The 18,024-nt window shown below is 45.5% G+C and overlaps 2 protein-coding genes across 2 annotated transcripts; both read left to right on the top strand.

Moving 5' to 3' along the window:
- Positions 1-9,001: 9,001 nt before the first annotated feature.
- LOC120497139 (E3 ubiquitin-protein ligase RNF113A-like) lies at positions 9,002-10,652 on the top strand. Its single transcript, XM_039698276.1, has one exon. The coding sequence runs from the start codon at positions 9,479-9,481 to the stop codon at positions 10,454-10,456; it is 978 nt and encodes a 325-aa protein (XP_039554210.1). The 5' UTR covers positions 9,002-9,478; the 3' UTR covers positions 10,457-10,652.
- A 5,247-nt stretch (positions 10,653-15,899) lies between these two features.
- Positions 15,900-17,768, top strand: LOC120497136 (peptidyl-prolyl cis-trans isomerase-like 4). Its single transcript, XM_039698266.1, has one exon. It carries the CDS (start codon positions 16,410-16,412, stop codon positions 17,751-17,753), a length of 1,344 nt encoding a protein of 447 aa, XP_039554200.1. The 5' UTR covers positions 15,900-16,409; the 3' UTR covers positions 17,754-17,768.
- The last annotated feature ends 256 nt before the right edge of the window (positions 17,769-18,024 follow it).

The following is an 18,024-nucleotide window of genomic DNA, read 5'->3' as shown; positions in this document are numbered from 1 at the left end:
ATCCCTATCAACTCCATATAAATTCCTATCAATTCCATATCAATCCCTGTCAATTCCATATTAATCCCACTCAATTCCATATAAATCCCCATCAATTCCATATCAATCCCCATCAATTCCTTATAAACCCCTCTCAATCCCATATCAATCCTTATCAGTTCCAGATAAATCCCTGTCAATTCCGTATCAATCCCTATCAACTCCATATAAATCCCTACCAATTCCATATCAATCCCTGTCAGTTCCATATCAATCCCTGTCCATTCCATATAAATCTCCATCAATTCCATATCAATCCCCGTCAATTCCATATTAATCCACATCAATTCCATATAAACCCCTATCAATTCCATATAAATCCCTATCAATCCCTATCAATTCCATATAAATCCCTATCAATTCCATATCAACCCCTATCAATTCCATATCAATCCTTATCAGTTACATATAAACCCCTATCAATTCCATATCAATCCCTATCAGTCCCATATCAATCCCTGTCAATTCCATATAAATCCCAATCAATTCCAAATAAATCCTGAACAATTACCTATCAATCCCTACAAATTCCATATAAACCCCTATCAATTCCATATCAATCCCTATCAGTTCCATATAAACCCTGATCAGTTCCACTTTTCCTCATCCTCAGATTTTCCATGTTAGCCAGCTTCACATGTAATATGAACAGCAGCAAGGTGTGCTCAGTTTATTAAGAACTGCAGTGGGATTTAGTGAAATTCCTGTGAAAATCAGGGTCCAGGGCAGCCCCAGAGTGGTCAGTGAGGATGAGGAGGGGTGGGACATGGCTGGGGAGGGGATGATCCAGAGGGCAAGGGGTGTTGTACAGGAACAACAGAGATTTATTTGGGAAAGTAATGCCATGATAGCCCAAGACACTTGTCTTGACACTGAACGAAGTGTTTGTCCTCTTGCAACTCGTCCTGATCATGATCCAGAGGGCAGGGGGTGTTGTACAGGAACAACAGAGATTTATTTGGAAAGCAATGCCATGATGGCCCAAGACACTTGTCTTGACACTGAACAAAGTGTTTCTCCTCGTGCAACTCATCCTGATTAAACTGCTGAAGCTGTGTGTAAGTGTATGTTGGAAAAGGATGCATTTGTGTACAAACCCTCTGTGATTTTGCATTTACAGACAACACCGCTGGGGAGACCATGCAACCACTCAAATCCTGCTTTTGTAATTTTACTGAAATTTAAGTGTATGTTGGAAAAGGATGCATTTGTGTACAAACCCTCTGTGATTTTGCATTTACAGACACCGCTGGGGAGACATGCAACCACTCAAATCCTGCTTTTTTAATTTTACTGAAATGACAGCATGAGAGTCCAATTACTGCTTGTGTCACGACCCTCCCTTTGCTGCAATCCAGTTTGGGCATTTTGTGAAGATTTACTGCCTGCTCCCACTGGGATGAGTCTCACCTTGGTGAGAGAATGGTGATCTGAGCCAGGAGGAGGGGACAAAGCCCTCCTGTGATTGCAGCCACCAGCACGGGGATGCTGAATGATCTGGTGCAGGTGGCTTGGTCTGCAAGCTGCAGACTGAGCCAGGGACAGGGGGCCAGCAACTACCAGCACTTTGTTCAAGGAAAGGTGTGGTGAGGAGACTCAGCAGGAGCAGAGTCCAGAGGAAGACTTGCATGGTGCTTGGGCTGAGGGAGGATGAAAGCCCAGACCTGTTTGGGGTCTCTCAGAGGCAGTGTGCTCCCCTGATCTAGGCACCGTCCTGCCTCCCCACTGTCCTTTCAACAGCTGTGCCCAGGTGTGAGCTTGCTTCACAGAGCTTGAGCTGTTCCTGCATTATTGTGCTGTGGAGAAATGGCTTCATGGAATGAGAGACAGCTGAGACTCTGCTGAGGAAAATTCAGCTTGAACTGTCCCCAGATCCACTGAAAACTTGTTGAGTAAGACAGCTTAACACCAGTTTAGAGCTAAGGAGGACATCATTTATTCAGGCACCTGGTTACACGGGTGATAACTGCTAGCTTTGTGTGCACACACAATTTCGCAAGTGTGTTGCTTGCATATTACAATTTCAATGTGTTACATGCATGTTACAATTCGGCCATTGCCATAAAACCCTCCCCAAGCTCCCAAACTCAGTCCTTGTTTTGGCTATTCCAGCATTCCTGAGCCAGATGCCTTCTCCTTCTCTCCCAGCTGTCCTTGCTGGCAGAGCAGATTTTGCATGCTTTATTTCTCAGCTAAAAGTTCACAGGCACAGGAGAAACTGAGTTAAGCTTCATGACACCAACTCCCCCCTTTGAAACTCCTCTACTTTGGTAAGATGATTTGGTAAATTTCAATTCAATTTCTATCTACAATCGTACACATTCTCGCAAGACCACAACTGATTGTTTTGTAAATATGACCAGTAATTACTACAATTACAACTGCAATTACAAGGGTATCCAGTATTTTAGCCAGCCATCCTCTCAGGGACCATCTGCCTGTTCCTTGGAGAATTTTATTGAACAAATTCATTGCAGAGGCCTTCTGGATAGCACTGCTGTCTTCAGCAACTTGCCATATTTTCTTAAGCAGTTTTTGGAGATCTTTTGTGTTTGGGATGTGTACACAAGAGTGTTCTCTATCCAGTTTTAAATATCCACAAAGCCCTTGTTCTTTGGCCAGCAATAAATGTAAGACCGGTCTGTTTTGTAAGTCAGTTCAATGTTTGCTTATTTATAATTTTAAATAACCTTTAAGGAGCTTCAGATTGTTAGATAATCTAATTTGGAAAGTAAAAAAACTAAGTTTGTGGGGGTTTTTTTCCAGAGCATTTGCTCCTGGTGAGATAAAACTCAGCAGGGCCCATTCAAACATTGAGGAAGCTGAAGGTCCTGAGGGCTAGAATATAAGAAAATAAAGACAGCGCAGAAAGTAATCTCAGCCCTAAGGAGTTGCAGCTGGGCCAAGTACCAAAGATTAGGAGCAGGGCTGACTTTAACAGGCCACAGCTGTGACCAGTGAGAAAAAGAGTGTTATAAAAGAGTGGGTTGGCTGCTCTGTGAGGAAGAGTCAGTGCTTTAAGGAGTTGTCCATGAGAAAACACCAAGAAGGTGTGAAGCTTTTGTGATAAGGAGACAACAGTATAGAGCTTTTGCAATAAGATGACACCATGCCCCAATACTGGGGTTTTATGGGGCTTCTTTTCCAAGCTGGGCATAAGGTTGATGATCCTAAGGTAACTTGTCAGATGTGGGGCCAGTGAGGTGGATCAATATTCTTGGGTACCCCAGTGTAACCTGGGGAAGGAACTTCCAGGGACTTGACACAATTTAAGGGCTGGTTACCAAAGTTTAGAACTAATTTGGCCATCCAGCCTGTGGTGCTGGATTGACTTTAATTGTTTGTTTTTCCTCCATACCTCTATTGACCCTTACTTGGGTGATTAATAGGTGTGATTCCCCAATCTAGGCACCATCCTGCCTCCCCTAAGTGCTCTCATTGTCCTTTTAGGGGCTTTGTCTAGGTTTGAGGATTGTTTCAGAGAGCTTGTTGCTTGGGCAAGTCTGAGACATTTTGGGATGTTTCATAATCTAACATAAATCTATCAACCTGGCTGCTTGGCCTCCAGAGGCTGCTAAAGCAAATTCTAAAAAAAATTTGGGTGAGACTATGGGGCCCTGTTGGACACTCCTTACCCCTTTGTCCCATTAACCCCTGGCCTCCAAGGGGATAATATGATCTTTAATACCATCTCTTTGTCACCAGCATCTTTGCTTCTCATCCAGGTAGTGGGTGACATTTGCCTTTGCTATCACCTTAGTCAGATTATTATTTTGAATCACCAGTGACAGATCTCTAAGGACAATTCCCCAAGGAATGTGTTCCCCTGCTGATGGGGCACAGGGAGGCAGGCTCTAATGCTGGACACATTGCACATTTCACCAAACCCCTGGGTTAAAGTCAATATTAAATTTTCTTCAAGCACCCCCACCTAAAGATAATGTGATTCCCATAAGTATTACATTTCACTGCTCATTTACTGATGTCTTCTGGATTTTCAGCTGCAGGGGTCTGTTTTTTTCCACTGGCCACTCTGAGTCAGGAGCCCTCTTCATTCAGGTGCAGTGTATCCAGGAGTTCATTCCTTTCACTTTCACAGTTCTTGTGGTCCACACAACCAGATAAGGTCCTTTCCATGCTCCTGAAGTGGCTCCAATTCCCAGGTCTTCGTGTGTATGTGATCCCCAGGCTGAAATGAATGAACAGGGGTATCTAGGGCAAGAGTTCAGAGGGAATGGTACATTTTTTTAGCCCATTCAAGGATTTCCCTAATGAAATTAATCAGGAAATGGAACAATTAAGTAATTGTTCCATTTCCTGATTTCCAATCTGTTTCTTGGACCCAGGGAAGAATACAGAATATAGTCTCCCAAACATCAACTCATATGGACTCACCTTCAGCTTAGTTTGGGGCTGTACTCTAATTTGTTACAAGGCTAGTGATAACACCTGTAGCCATTTCAAGAAAGTTTCCTGACATATTTTGCTGATTTGTCTTTTTAGGGTTTGATTCATGAGCTCAGCCCTTTAACTGGACTGCATCTCCATGGAGTGTGTAAATCCCAGTTTATACCCAACTCCTACTAAGCTGCTGAAACACTTCAGATATAAAATGGGGTTCCCTATCAGGTGACATCCCTCTAGGCACTCCAAACCTGGGTTTGACCTCTTTGTGGAGCACCTTGGTGACTTCCCTGGCCTTGTTGGTGCAGCAGGAGAAACTTTTATTGCATGGTCAGAAGCTGTCTACCAACACTCGGAGATACTGTCTCCTTGTTGGTGTGGTAGCTCAGAAAAATCAATTTGCCTCTTATCCTTGGAAGTGTTTCCTCTTTTAGTGATCCCTGGAGGAGGTCCTTTTGAATTCAAACAATTATTTTCACATATTGGGCATTTTTCTGTAATAGACCTGACATTTTTTGTCATAGGAGCACTCTGCAGACTGGGCACCGTAGCATTGATTCCTTTGTGGTCTGCTGCTGTTTGTCCTCCACAACTTGTAACATCAGTTGTGATGGAGCTGTGACCTGGTGATTGGGAGTCACCAGCCACCCACCCTCTTTATTCTGGGCTTTTAGGTAAGCAGCTAATTTTAAATCTGCCTGACTATACCCAGGGCTACCTGAGATGCCTTTGTCAGGAATTAATGCTGGGATGCCTCGTTGTGCAGCCTCTCAAGCAGCTTTACCTGCAAGTCTGTTTCCCACACAAATCTGGGAATCCCCACGCTGGTGTGCCCTGCAGAGTGGCATGGCCACTTCTTTGGGCAGTTGGATAGCATCAAGGAGGAACAGTATTTCTTGTTTATATTTAATTGGAGAGCCCTGTGCTGTTAATAGGCCTCTTTCCCTCCATGTACCCCCATGGGCATGGACAGTGCTAAAAGCATGTTTCAAATATGTTTGCTCTTTTTCCTGCTGCCTCTTCCAAGGCTCTCTGTAGTGCTGTGGGTTCTGCCCTTTGTGCTGAGGTGTCCATGGGCAGCAGTGCAGCTCCTGTTATTTTGGTTGATGAATTTTCTGCATAGCTGGCTTTTCATCTTCTTGCACAAGGCTGCTTCTGTCTGTAAAGAACTCTGCTGGATCTCCAGTGGGTGCATTTTGTAGGTCTGGTCAAACAGCACAAACCTTCTCAGCTGTCTGTAAGCAGTCATGGGTCAGTGGCTCTTCTCCTTGCCTTGGGGTGTCCAGGAACTGGACTGGGCTTACTGCTGTGGTTACTTTAATTTCCACATCTTCTTGCTCCATTGGAACAGTTTGATGCTTCTGCATGTGACCTGGGGGAAGCCAATGCCCCACTTTTGTCCTGATGCAGAATGCAAAGTGTGCACCAATGTCTTTTGTCCCAAGTTCCTGGACTCTTGGATGAGAACAGTCTCAGCTGTGGCTAACAGGCATCAGGGCCACCCATGGCTGACGTTTTCTAGTTGTTTCCAAAAGTGCCCCACAGGCCTCTTGGAGTCTCCTACCTTCTGAGACAGAGCTCCAAGGGTGAGGGGCTGTTGTTTATGCACAAAAAGTTCAAAGGTTTTGTTTAGTCTGGGAGTCCTGAGGCAGGAGCAGACATCAGGGCCAGCTTTAGGTCACAGGATGGATGTTCACCCTCAGGAGTCCAAATCAAAGGGCCTTCCCAGGCCTCCTTTAAAAGCTCAAAGAATGGTTTGACCAAAAGTCTGCAGTTTGAGACCCACAATTGGCATCACCCAGCCACACCTGAGGATGCTGCTAAATCTTGGGCAGGCACAGGTTGGAGTACGTGACAGATTCTTCTTCTGCCCATTCCCAACCTCCACTGCTCTGGTACTGATGCAAATCCTAGGTAGGTAACTTGCTGCCTCATGATTTAAGCTTTTTTTCCTGAGATGCTTGGTAACCTCCTTGGAGTAGGAAATTTAGAGCACTCACAGTAAATTCCATACATGTTTCATTAGGTTCAGTTGCTGGTAAGATATCATCAGCATACTGCAGGACCAACCCTTCTGGGTCCTCTTTTTTCCACACTTCTTATTCTTTTGCCAGTTGGTTCCCAAAAAATCATTGGACTGTTTTATATTTTTGCAGTAACACAGTCCAGGTAAGCTGGGCCTTCCAATCAGTTTGGGGGTTTTCCCATTCAAAGGCAAAAATGCCCTGACTTTGCTTATCAAGAGGCATGCAAAAGAAGGCATCCTTCAAATCTGTCACTTTAAACCACTAGTGATTTCCCTGAAATCTTCTGTTAGGCTCTTGGTTTCCCTAATTTTAAAGGATGTGATTTCTGCCTTACCAGTCTTGATCCAGTTTTTAGAGTAACACAGGCTGAGATTGTTGGGAGGGGATAGCCTGGAGTTCCACTGGCTCACACCAATAACCAGGGATGTTACTGCATTTGCTGCTGCTTCTGGGTATCCTTCTAGAATTGTCTGGTTCTGGTGTTCCCTGCAACATAAAAGTCCTTCCTTTGATGGCTTTAGTCTCAGGTACCAATAATTGCATTTTTCCATCTTTAAATACAATCTGAGCCTCCAATTTTTACAGGTCTCTTCCTAAAAGAGGAACCAGACACTCAGGCATATATAAAAATCAGTGTATTATCCACTGTTTTCTGAATTTAATGGGGTAAAGAATGTTCATTTTTTCCACTTATCCTGTTGCACCAACAATATTTACAGTTTCTTGGCTTATTTTTCCCTGGTTTGTATTTAATGCCAAGTAAGTGGGCAGAGTGTCTATTAAAAAGTCAGTTTTCCTCTTCCCCAGCTCTGTTGTGACCAGGGATTCAGCTGTGGATTCTACCCCTGGTCCCCTTCATTCCTGGCGCAGGGGTAGGTCTGTTCTCTCTGTCCCCATGTGCCTCTGGGGACATTCCTGTTTTCAATGCCCAAACCATCTACAATATGCACATTAATTAATCTTCAGTCCCCCTAGTCCTGGGGGACTCAAACCCCTTTATTGACAAATGGAGTGCCCACATGGCACAGGAAAAAGGGGTGAATAAATGCTAGATATTGAACTGTCAGACCTTAGTCACTCCCCCTCCCCACCCACCAACAGAAAAAAACACCCAAAATTCTACAGAAAGGAATAACCCACATCAGCTGGCCATGTGGTAGGAAAAGTTTAGGTTTTGGGGTTTTTTTAACTGTTTCAAGGAAAAAACAGCCAACTAAAAAAACAGGGTTCATGCAGTAGTTTGAACAAAAGCAGATGGGAACCTGGTGAATCCCTGATGTTGGTCCCCTCTTCACAGCAGCTGAAGCAGGTGGATTTGGTGTCCTTTTCTTTCACTGGCTCAGGTATTATGAGGTTAGGAGCTGAGATGGAGCAGCCTTCTCTGGCCAATTCTTCTCCCACTGCTCGTTCTCTCTGATCTCAGACCAAAACCAAACTGTACAGTTCCCTTTGAAGAAAGCTACCAAGTGATCACTGCCACAGCCTCTCCAAGGCCAGGGAAAGGGAACAAAACTTCTTGCCTAAGCTAACAGAAACCAAGCTAGCCGAGCAAAAGAGAAAAAAAGAATGCAGTCTGCACAGCACCACAGATGCCTGGGGAGTGATGCTTTGAAAAAGCCCAAGGAAGGGGGGCTTACCCTCCCACCCCCACCCCAGACCCACCTTAGAGGTACAGCAACCATTTTGGGCATAAAACAGATGATCAGGGAATAATTATAATCATAAAATCACCCAAGACACTGGTTTACTTTCAAAGCAGCACCAAAAAATGAAGTTACTTGAGTGTAACCAAGGAATAACAATATAGGTTTTTTGCAAGAGTTGCTCATATTTGGATGTAAGAGGAATAGGCATTTTAAACATGCATTGGTGGCCTATTCCAGACAATATGGGATACCACTGGCTTAGCAAAAATCAGGCTAGAAAAGCTTAACCCTGTAAATGGAAAGGAATATGCACTTGTAGTTGGGGAATATTTTTATTGGAATTCCAGAAAAGTTCTCAAAAGGACAGCTGGCTACTCCAGCTTGTTGCCTAGATGGTGCTTATCACCTTTGTTAGGGTACTAGGAAACTTCAGTTTCATTAGTGATTGTTGCATTTTTGATGTCGTATAAGTTTCTTTTTACAGACTGTTGCCAGCAAATTTTACTGAAAGTTGTTCCCCACTGACCTTTTCCTCTTTCCCTGGGTAGAATTTCTGGGGATCTCCCTGGAACCTGGTTGGAGGGAGGGATAAGGGTGGTAATCTGGGATATGTATAATTAGTTGGGTTCTGGTGGTACCTGAACCTGTAAGGGTATGGCTCTAAAAGGAAAGGCAGCCTTAGCTGAACTCACAAACCTATTTTCAAGCCAAGCTTAGAAGTCCAACAAGCATGAAAAATATTTTTGTAAAATTGTCTAACATTTAAGAAGGCTGAAGCTCACCAAAGAACTGTTACATATTGAGTGAGTTAGGTTACAATGCAAGATGTAACCAACAGCATGTGTTATATCACCATCCTCACAAATACATTGAGTTAGGTTACAATGCAAGATGTAACCAACAGCATGTGTTATATCACCATTTTCACAAACTGTTAAAACCGGGTGGGGCAGTGTTCTTTATCTCTTCCAGGACTCATCCCTGATAACTCCCCCGGGGGGATATCTTCTGTTAATGGGCCATTGAGTGTCCCTGCATGGCTGATAAAATTCCATCATCCCATTGTGGGATGCTCCGCCCAGGGGGAGGAGCCAAGCACTCCAAACTAGATATATTCTGAGCTGTGGAACACCTCAGGCAGCTTTGCCTCCTGGACTTCCAGAGGACAAGAGCCACCCCTGGACCTTCAGAGGAAGAGCAGACCCTTCTGCAGGATCCCTGCTCCAACAGAACCACAGCTGGCACTGCAGGAGGGCTGCAGCCACCATTTAACGGGACTGCTGCCACCACCCTCACCCGCATTCTGACTTTGTCAGATTAAGCTGGTGTTTCCTGCCTTTATTTTGCAGCCAGCAGCAGAGGATGGCGGAGGAGGGCAGTGTGTGCAGCTTTGTGTTCAAGAAGCGGGCGCGGGCCGCGGGCAGCGGCCGGCGGACACGGCCCAGCAGCGAGCAGGAGCGGGACAGCAGTGGGGACGAGGGCAGCACTGTGGTCAGGAGGAAGCTGCCCAGGAACACCCCCAACCCCATGATCCAGAGGAGCAGGCGCTGCATGAGGGAGAGGCCGGAGTATGCGCGGAGCAGCAGCGAGGATGAGGATCCTGCCAAGGAGATCGGCGTCACCTACAAATCGAGCAGGTCGGCAAAACCTGTTGGCCCAGAAGACATGGGGGCCACAGCAGTGTATGAACTGGACACGGAGAAGGAGAGGGATGCCCAGGCCATCTTTGAGCGCAGCCAGAAAATCCAGGAGGAGCTGCGAGGAAAGGAAGATGATAAAATTTACCGTGGCATTAACAACTACCAGAAGTATGTGAAGCCCAAGGACACATCGATGGGAAACGCCTCCTCAGGAATGGTCAGGAAAGGCCCCATCCGCGCCCCGGAGAACCTGCGGGCCACGGTGCGCTGGGACTACCAGCCTGACATCTGCAAGGACTACAAAGAGACCGGCTTCTGTGGCTTTGGGGACAGCTGCAAGTTCCTGCACGACCGCTCGGACTACAAGCACGGCTGGCAGATCGAGCGGGAGCTGGACGAGGGCCGCTACGGCGCCAGTGACAGTGACAACTACGAGGTGAGCAGTGATGAGGAGGACATGCCTTTCAAATGCTTCATCTGCAGAGGTTCCTTCAAGAGCCCCGTGGTCACCAAGTGCCGGCACTACTTCTGTGAGGGCTGTGCCCTCCAGCACTACCGCAAGTCCCAGCGCTGCTACGTCTGTGGGAAGCAAACCAACGGGGTCTTCAACCCTGCAAAAGAGCTGGTGGCAAAATTGGAAAAACACAAAGGGGAGGACGAAGAGGAGCAACAGTCAGACCATGAAGAGGATCCACAGTAGCAGAACGCATTCTGTACATAACTGAATAGAGCTTTTGTAGGAGGAAAAAAACCCCAAAAAACGGAGTGTGGAGTGGCTGCATACCTGTCATGAAGTCTTGGGTGTTCTCATGTTTTTCCATCACATTCAACATGAGCTAGCATGCTGACAGTTTGTCAGATGCAGAATGCTGTCAACAATGGCAGGACAACCTACCCATCACCCTCCTTGAACCCTGAGACTCAAAATTTGAGAAACATCACCACCAGAAGGATGTATTTTTAATTGAGATGGTTTTGAGTTGAATAGTTTTTAGTTTGTAGAGTTGAGTTGTAATTTCTAGATATATTTGGGATATGGGGGAATTAAGGATTGTATCTATTTAAGGACATGGGTCATAAACCTGAAGTAAAACTGTTTCTTCTGTTAGTTGTTTTTTTTTCTGACAGTTCTAAAGTTGAATTGTTTATTGTTTGTAGTGTTAAGTTTTAATTTGTAATTTCTAACTAGTGAGCCTGCAGCATGCTAGCCTGGAAGATTGTGTTGCTGGTGATCTCGTTTGGCAGCTCCTGGATGATACATCCCTGCCTAGGGTGGCTGGGCTGGTCCAGCTGGGTGGAAAGCCTTATTTGAACTGGGTTTATCATCTGTGGCATCATGCTGCCTTTGTCATCCTGATCTGAAGCTGCCTCCAAGCTCAACCAGCCTAGAAGAAAACAAGTGCCTGGGTGAACAAGGATAGGCTAGATTCAAATGTACACAGGGACCCTCAGCCAGTGTCATTCAGCCCTAAATGCAGATGTAGCATTAGCCAGAGAGCTGGATGGTGCTGAGACCTCAATGAATCACATGTGTAAGCTTGGGAAATTTGCAGCTCCCATAAAAGGAGCCGTGAGAATAAACTTGAGGCTGTTTGTCACAAGGACCTTTGAGAGTTGTGTCGTTTGTATGTCTCTGACAAATGACCCCACTGTAACTCTGTCTGCAAAGGGTCCTGCAGAGGATGACAAAGAACACTTTGCCCTTTTTAGGCAGAGAAAGGGGGAACTGTCACAGCCACAGCTGGCCTGTGAGCTGTACAGATAAATTTGCCATAACAGACCTCAACCTGACCAGCCTAGCTGTTACAGAGTAGAAGTAAATGAGTCCCCAGGATAAGACAATCATAGGCTGGATTTGACCTCAAACAGGGACCCCAACCAATCTCATTCAAGCCTGAATACAGACAGCTAAGTCTGCGCTGAGGCCAGTGAGCTGGGTGGTGTTAAGTCAGATGTGTAAGCACAGGAATTTGGAAACCCCTATAAAAGAATTGAGAATTTATTGACATCCTTCAAGCCTGAATACAGACAGCTAAGTCTGCAGTAAGGTCAGTGAGCTGGGTGGTGTTAAGACCTTGACAAGTCAGATGTGTTAGCACAGGAATTCTGAAACCCCTATAAAAGAATTATTGAGAATTTATTGACATTATTTGTAAATTTAACAAATCAGCATAATTGACAGTTAGACCCAGTTAGAAGTACAGTTACTCAAATAATTCCCCCTCTAGGTTTGGCCCCCTACTGAAGCCTCCCCTCTCCTTCTAGCTCCACATTATTTATATCTAAATACATGGGAAAGTGGAATGGCTTTGATTCACTGAAGAAGCAAGATTAGAACAGGATTCCAGGAATGTGTTTGTCTAACACAATACTGGAATTAGCTGAAGAAACCATGTAACTATAAAATAATAGTCTACAGAGCTACAAATATATGAAAAATATGTAAAAAGCAAAAATCTTTTGGCATCAATGGTATAATTGGATAATAAAAGAAATTACTAGTGATGTTATAATTTGCTACTCTCTATTAAATACATGTCTGAAGTTATAGAAGTGAATATCAAAAGTGGGTTTGAGTCTTGGTGCCAGGTTAAAAGTCTAACATTTTCATCATTGCATAAGAAATGACACAGACTCACCAGAAGGTTGGTTTGCATGAAGTGTGCATCTTTACTTCAGATCCTCTTTTATACATTGTTCCAGTACAGATAGACCTGGCTGGTCAATTAACCACTACACATGATTGGCTAATTAACAAGACGCATTTCTTATCAACAATATTTGAGAAAAACAAGAACAGAGAGTAGAAAACACAACCTGCAGGTTGTTTATGGTAATAAGCTATCATTGTTTATCTTCAGCTCCCCTAAAATCTCTCAGGCTGATTCTGGGAAATCATATCTGGTTTTCTCACTCTCTGACCAGGCTGTCACATCCCCCTTTTCTTTAAAGGAGGAGGCAGTGTTTGTTATCATCTGCAGGGTCCTTTGCAGAAAGGAGAACAAACAGAGCTGCAGAGGTTCCTACAGCAGTTGCTAGTTAATAATCAGAACCTCAATTGGACGCTGATTTAAAATGGTCAGAGAGATTGGATCTTGTGATTCCCTCTTACAAAAAATACACTATTAATCCTAAAATCAGTTACTTATTCTAATATAATCTCAATGCTAAGTCTAATATAGTAACAACTTATCATTAACTTGTTCAAAGAGCTGACAGTCTTAGCCTGTCAGCAGTCCTTTTCAGAACAAAGAGAGGATGGAATGTCCACTCCCCACTTGTGGAGGGACCATCTGATTGATGGCTGACACCTCGATCATTGCTCGGGGGTTGCCTGTTGGCCACATTCTGGTTTTGGTGTCACAAAGTGGGGTGGACACACCTTGCAGGTATCCGTGGTACTCCAGCATCTGTGGAAACACATGCATACCCACGGCCCCAGGTGATGTGAATCTCACAAGGCCCTCTCAGTTGGTCAGGTCCCGTATCCAGATTTTCGCTCGAGGCAGAAGCCTTGTGGCAGTCCTGTGGATCTGAATCCACCATTCCCACGAGCTGGCCAGTCCTGGGGACACATGGCTGAAAAGGCACAAGCTGAGCAATCCAAGTCCCTGCTGGGATAATGATTGGGGGGGGTGTGCCATAAAACCATGGCACAAATCTGACCTGAAAAGCCGGAGTCATTGACACCTGGGTGAACAAAGATTCCTTGGTGGGTGACAGTAAATCTTCCCACAAGCAGCGTGCTGAGTCCTTGTCCCAAAGGTCCAAATATGTCCAAAGGAACCTTATGTTCATGACAGGATTCTAAGATGACTGTGTTGGTGGTACATACATCCACACCAGTGGAGCTGAGGGTGATGCCTCTGAGCTGGCTGGGGAGGCCTGAGCCAGCGCCGTGCCCTGAGGAATCGCTTGTGTCAGGGCGTAATTCCCCTGTGCTCATTGTCCTGTTCCTGGGCCTGCCAAAGGCTGGCCATTGGCATGAAATTTAGCCTTGCATTGGTTGGAAAAATGACCTGCCCTTAGGCATCTAGCACACGAGAATAAGGGACCCGTCCCTGTAGGCTGGGGTGTTCCTTGCTTTCTCTTGCCCTTATTCTTGCTCACAAAGATTCCTTGGTGGGTGACAGTAAATCTTCCCACAAGCAGCGTGCTGAGTCCTTGTCCCAAAGGTCCAAATATGTCCAAAGGAACCTTATGTTCATGACAGGATTCTAAGATGACTGTGTTGGTGGTACACACATCCACACCAGTGGAGCTGAGGGTGATGCCTCTGAGCTGGCTGGGGAGGCCTGAGCCAGCGCCGTGCCCTGAGGAATCGCTTGTGTCAGGGCGTAATTCCCCTGTGCTCATTGTCCTGTTCCTGGGCCTGCCAAAGGCTGGCCATTGGCATGAAATTTAGCCTTGCATTGGTTGGAAAAATGACCTGCCCTTAGGCATCTAGCACACGAGAATAAGGGACCCGTCCCTGTAGGCTGGGGTGTTCCTTGCTTTCTCTTGCCCTTATTTTTGCTCTTCTGTTGTCCACCCCCTAAGGGCATCTGGCCAGACACTCTGTGGTGTACAGAACCTGCCCTGGCACATGCAGTGACCATGTCTACCAGCGACGGGTCGCCTGGAAGATCATCTATGATCCTCCGGCACTCAGTGTTCGAGTTGAGCCGGGCAAGCTGCTTGCACAAAATATCCCTTGTTTCATCGTTCTCAACCTGCCTCTCCAGGGCATCAGCAAGCCTCTCGACAAATGGCAGAAAGGGTTCATATGCTCCTTGAGTTATTGTCGTAAATCGTGGCCCGGGGGAGGCCAATTCAATAGTTCTTAACAATGCCTTAAATCCTACCCTTTGACCCTGCTCAAGAACAGCAAAGTCCCAGGCCTGAAAATCAGGATTGGAAAAGGCCTGTTCTCCAAGGAGAACGTCCGCCCCCACGTGAAACCTAGGATCTTCCTGAGGCAAAAGCCTGTTGCCTTCTGCAGCCTTTTCAGCGGCCTTCCTCCATTTGTTCAAAAAAATATCAAACAGGAAAGGCTGGAAGAGTACCCGCGCTATATATCTAATATCAGATGGACCCAGCAGGTCTGACTTTAGCACTCTGAGAGCCCGAATAACTTGCACGGAGCCAAGGCCATATTCTGCAACCTTTTCTATCAAACTTATAACCACCTCCCAGGCAATCACATTATGCCTGACGGTGTGTCCTAAATGTGAGACAGCTTTGTAGGAAAAGGAGGGGGAAGCCGGCGGGGGGTGTGATGTCAGCTGGGACAAGCACCTGACGGCAGGTGCTGACGATGGCTGTGGCTGGGACATCTGTGTGGGCTCTGTGTCTGATGACAAGGGAGCTGGCGCAGCGACCTGCATGGCTGTGACAACTGCTGATGGCGGAGATGGCTTCACCCTCACCTGCGATGTTTGGGGAGGATCTTGATTTGGGAGCCGCAGCTCCTGCTGGCCGTGAGGGATTTGGTCCCTGGCGTGCAGGGGAGGAGAAGGCGAGGCTGGCCAGCAGGCTTTTGGGGCAGTGCAAGGCTGTCCCTCTGCTCGCTGGCAATAAAAGATGGGCATCACCGCCAGGAAAACTTATCTAGTTCTGTCACTCTCTGACCAGGGTGTCACATCCACATAAAATGCAATTGCACGGTGAATTCTAAAGTCTTTGGTGCACACAACAGTTTGGTTTTAGTTGCAAAAGATAAAACAAGGGTTTTGGTGTGGAGATTAGGGTTCCTTCTGTAGGAACTCACAGAAATTTGATTTGTTATAAAGGGTATACCAAATCTTGTAATTGCCTGGGTGAATTGTGAATTTTGCAGCTGTGGTTTTGTGGGGTTGAAGTCCCCCCTTGTGCCTTTCTGCGTGGTTTGTATGGACCTGCCAGAGAGTCCTGAAGCCAATTCTGCAGCTCTTGCCTCGTGGGATTCAGTCCCCTCTGTGCTGTTTAAGTCTCAACTGTGGGTAAAAGAGAAAAAAAAAGGAATTGCATGTTTGAGTGCTGCAGGGTATACTGTCAGTTTGTTTCTTAGGAGCTTATGTGTCTGCATGTGAGCAGGAATAGGTTGTGTGTGTTTAGTCTCACCAGTATATGCAAATTGGAACAGGAACGCCTGTTATATAAAAGATCTTCTGCTGAAAAATTGTTTGTCTTAGGTTGCCATGCAAGATGTAACCAAATGCATACTATAACAATCTGTTAAAACCGGGCGGGGCAGGGTTCTTTATCTCTTCCAGGACTCATTCTCCCTCCAGGGGGATATCTTCTGTTAATGGGCCATTGAGTGTCCCTGCAAGGCTGATAGAATTCCATCATCCCATTGTGAGATGCTCCGCCCAGAGGGAGGAGCCAAGCACTCCAAACTGCATATAAAGTGAGCTGTGGAACACCACAGCAGCCTTTTCCACTGGATTCCCAGAGGAAGACCAGACCCTTCTCCAGGACCCCTGGACCTCCAGGGTAAAACTCCACCCTTCTGCAGGATCACTGCTGCAGCAGAACCACAGCTGGCACTGCAGGAGGGCTGAGCCACCACTGAACGGGACTGCTGCCAGCACCCTGCCCCGCAGGGTGTCACATTGCTCTGTCAGTGCATTTTATTTTAATTTTCCTAGTGAAGACCTGTTATTCCCATTCTCATATCTCCTTCTGAGAGCATGGCGGTGCTGCTGGAGACCACGGCGGGTGACCTGGTCATCGACCTGTACACGGAGGAGCGGCCCCGCGCATGTCTGAATTTCCTGAAGCTCTGCAAGGTCAAGTACTACAACTATTGCCTTATTTATAATGTCCAGCAGGATTTTGTTATACAGACTGGTGACCCCACGGGAACTGGCCGTGGAGGGGAATCCATATTTTGTCAACTGTATGGTGATCAAGCCAGATTTTTTGAAGCAGAAAAGGTGCCCAGAATCAAGCACAAGAAGAAGGGAACTGTGTCAATGGTGAACAATGGAAGTGATCAGCATGGGTCACAGTTCCTCATTACCACAGGGGAAAACCTGGACTACCTTGATGGTGTACATACAGTATTTGGAGAAGTGACAGAAGGCATGGATGTACTGAAGAGAATTAATGAAACCTTTGTAGATAAGGATTTTATCCCATATCAGGATATCAGGATAAATCATACAGTCATTTTAGATGATCCCTTTGATGATCCACCTGGTTTGTGTGTTCCTGATCGCTCACCAGAACCTACAAATGAACAGCTCGACAGTGGCAGAATAGGAGCAGATGAAGAAATTGATGACATGAAAGGACGGTCTGCACATGAAATAGAAGAAGTCCAGGCCGAAAAAGAAGCAAAAACTCGTGCTATTCTTCTGGAAATGGTGGGAGACTTACCAGATGCAGACATCAAACCACCAGAAAATGTGCTGTTTGTTTGTAAACTGAACCCTGTGACCAAACAAGAAGATCTGGAGATAATATTTTCACGATTTGGCCCCATTAAGAGTTGTGAAGTGATCCGAGACTGGAAGACTGGTGAATCTCTTTGTTATGCTTTCATTGAGTTTGAAAAGGAGGAAGACTGTGAGAAAGCCTACTTCAAAATGGACAATGTGCTGATTGATGACAGACGGATACACGTGGATTTCAGCCAGTCTGTTGCAAAGGTTACATGGAAAGGAAAAGGTGGGCAGTATACCAAGGAAGATTTCAAGGACTATGAGAAGGAACGTGACAAACCTTCGAAATTTGCTCTGAAAGAAAAAGTAAAACCAAAGCGAGATGCCAAGTATGACCTAGTGCTGGATGAGGATATAGAGGAGTCTCACACAAGTCAGTCACACTTGGCTAAAAAACAGAAGAAGAAAAAGCACCACCATTCTGAAGAAGATGACAAGAGGACCAAAAAATTGAAGAAGTCTGACCAAAAGCATGAAGAACACTGTAGGGAGAGGACCAAGGGTGAGAAAAGAGACAGGCATAGGAGTCACAGCTGTTATAAGGAGAGAGATTATACTTACAGTAGACAAAAACACAAGTACAGATGAAGGAAAAAACAGAGGGGAACTAAATAAATTTAACTATTTTCTTTAAAAAACCCAAAAAACAACAAAAACCCAAAAAAAGAAAAAAAAAACCAAACAAAAAAAACAAAAAACCCCCAAACAAACAAAGAAACCACAAAAAAAAAAGGAAAAAACCCCAAAAAACAAACAAAAACAAAACAATAAAAAATAAAACCAAAACAAAAAAAAAGGCAAAAAAAAAGCAAACCAGAGCTGCAGGGGCCAAGCCTCAGAAACTTCCTCCTGTAATTAA

The sequence above is a fragment of the Passer montanus genome, unplaced genomic scaffold, assembly GCF_014805655.1.
Source record: "Passer montanus isolate IOZ18808 unplaced genomic scaffold, ASM1480565v1 scaffold122, whole genome shotgun sequence".
In the NCBI taxonomy this organism is placed as follows: Eukaryota; Metazoa; Chordata; class Aves; order Passeriformes; family Passeridae; genus Passer; species Passer montanus.
This window is presented reverse-complemented; position numbering and strand designations above follow the sequence as displayed.

Bases quoted from the DNA above. Each gene is read 5' to 3' on its own strand.
- LOC120497139 (XM_039698276.1), top strand. From the start codon at position 9,479: ATGGCGGAGGAGGGCAGTGTGTGCAGCTTTGTGTTCAAGAAGCGGGCG.
- LOC120497136 (XM_039698266.1), top strand. From the start codon at position 16,410: ATGGCGGTGCTGCTGGAGACCACGGCGGGTGACCTGGTCATCGACCTG.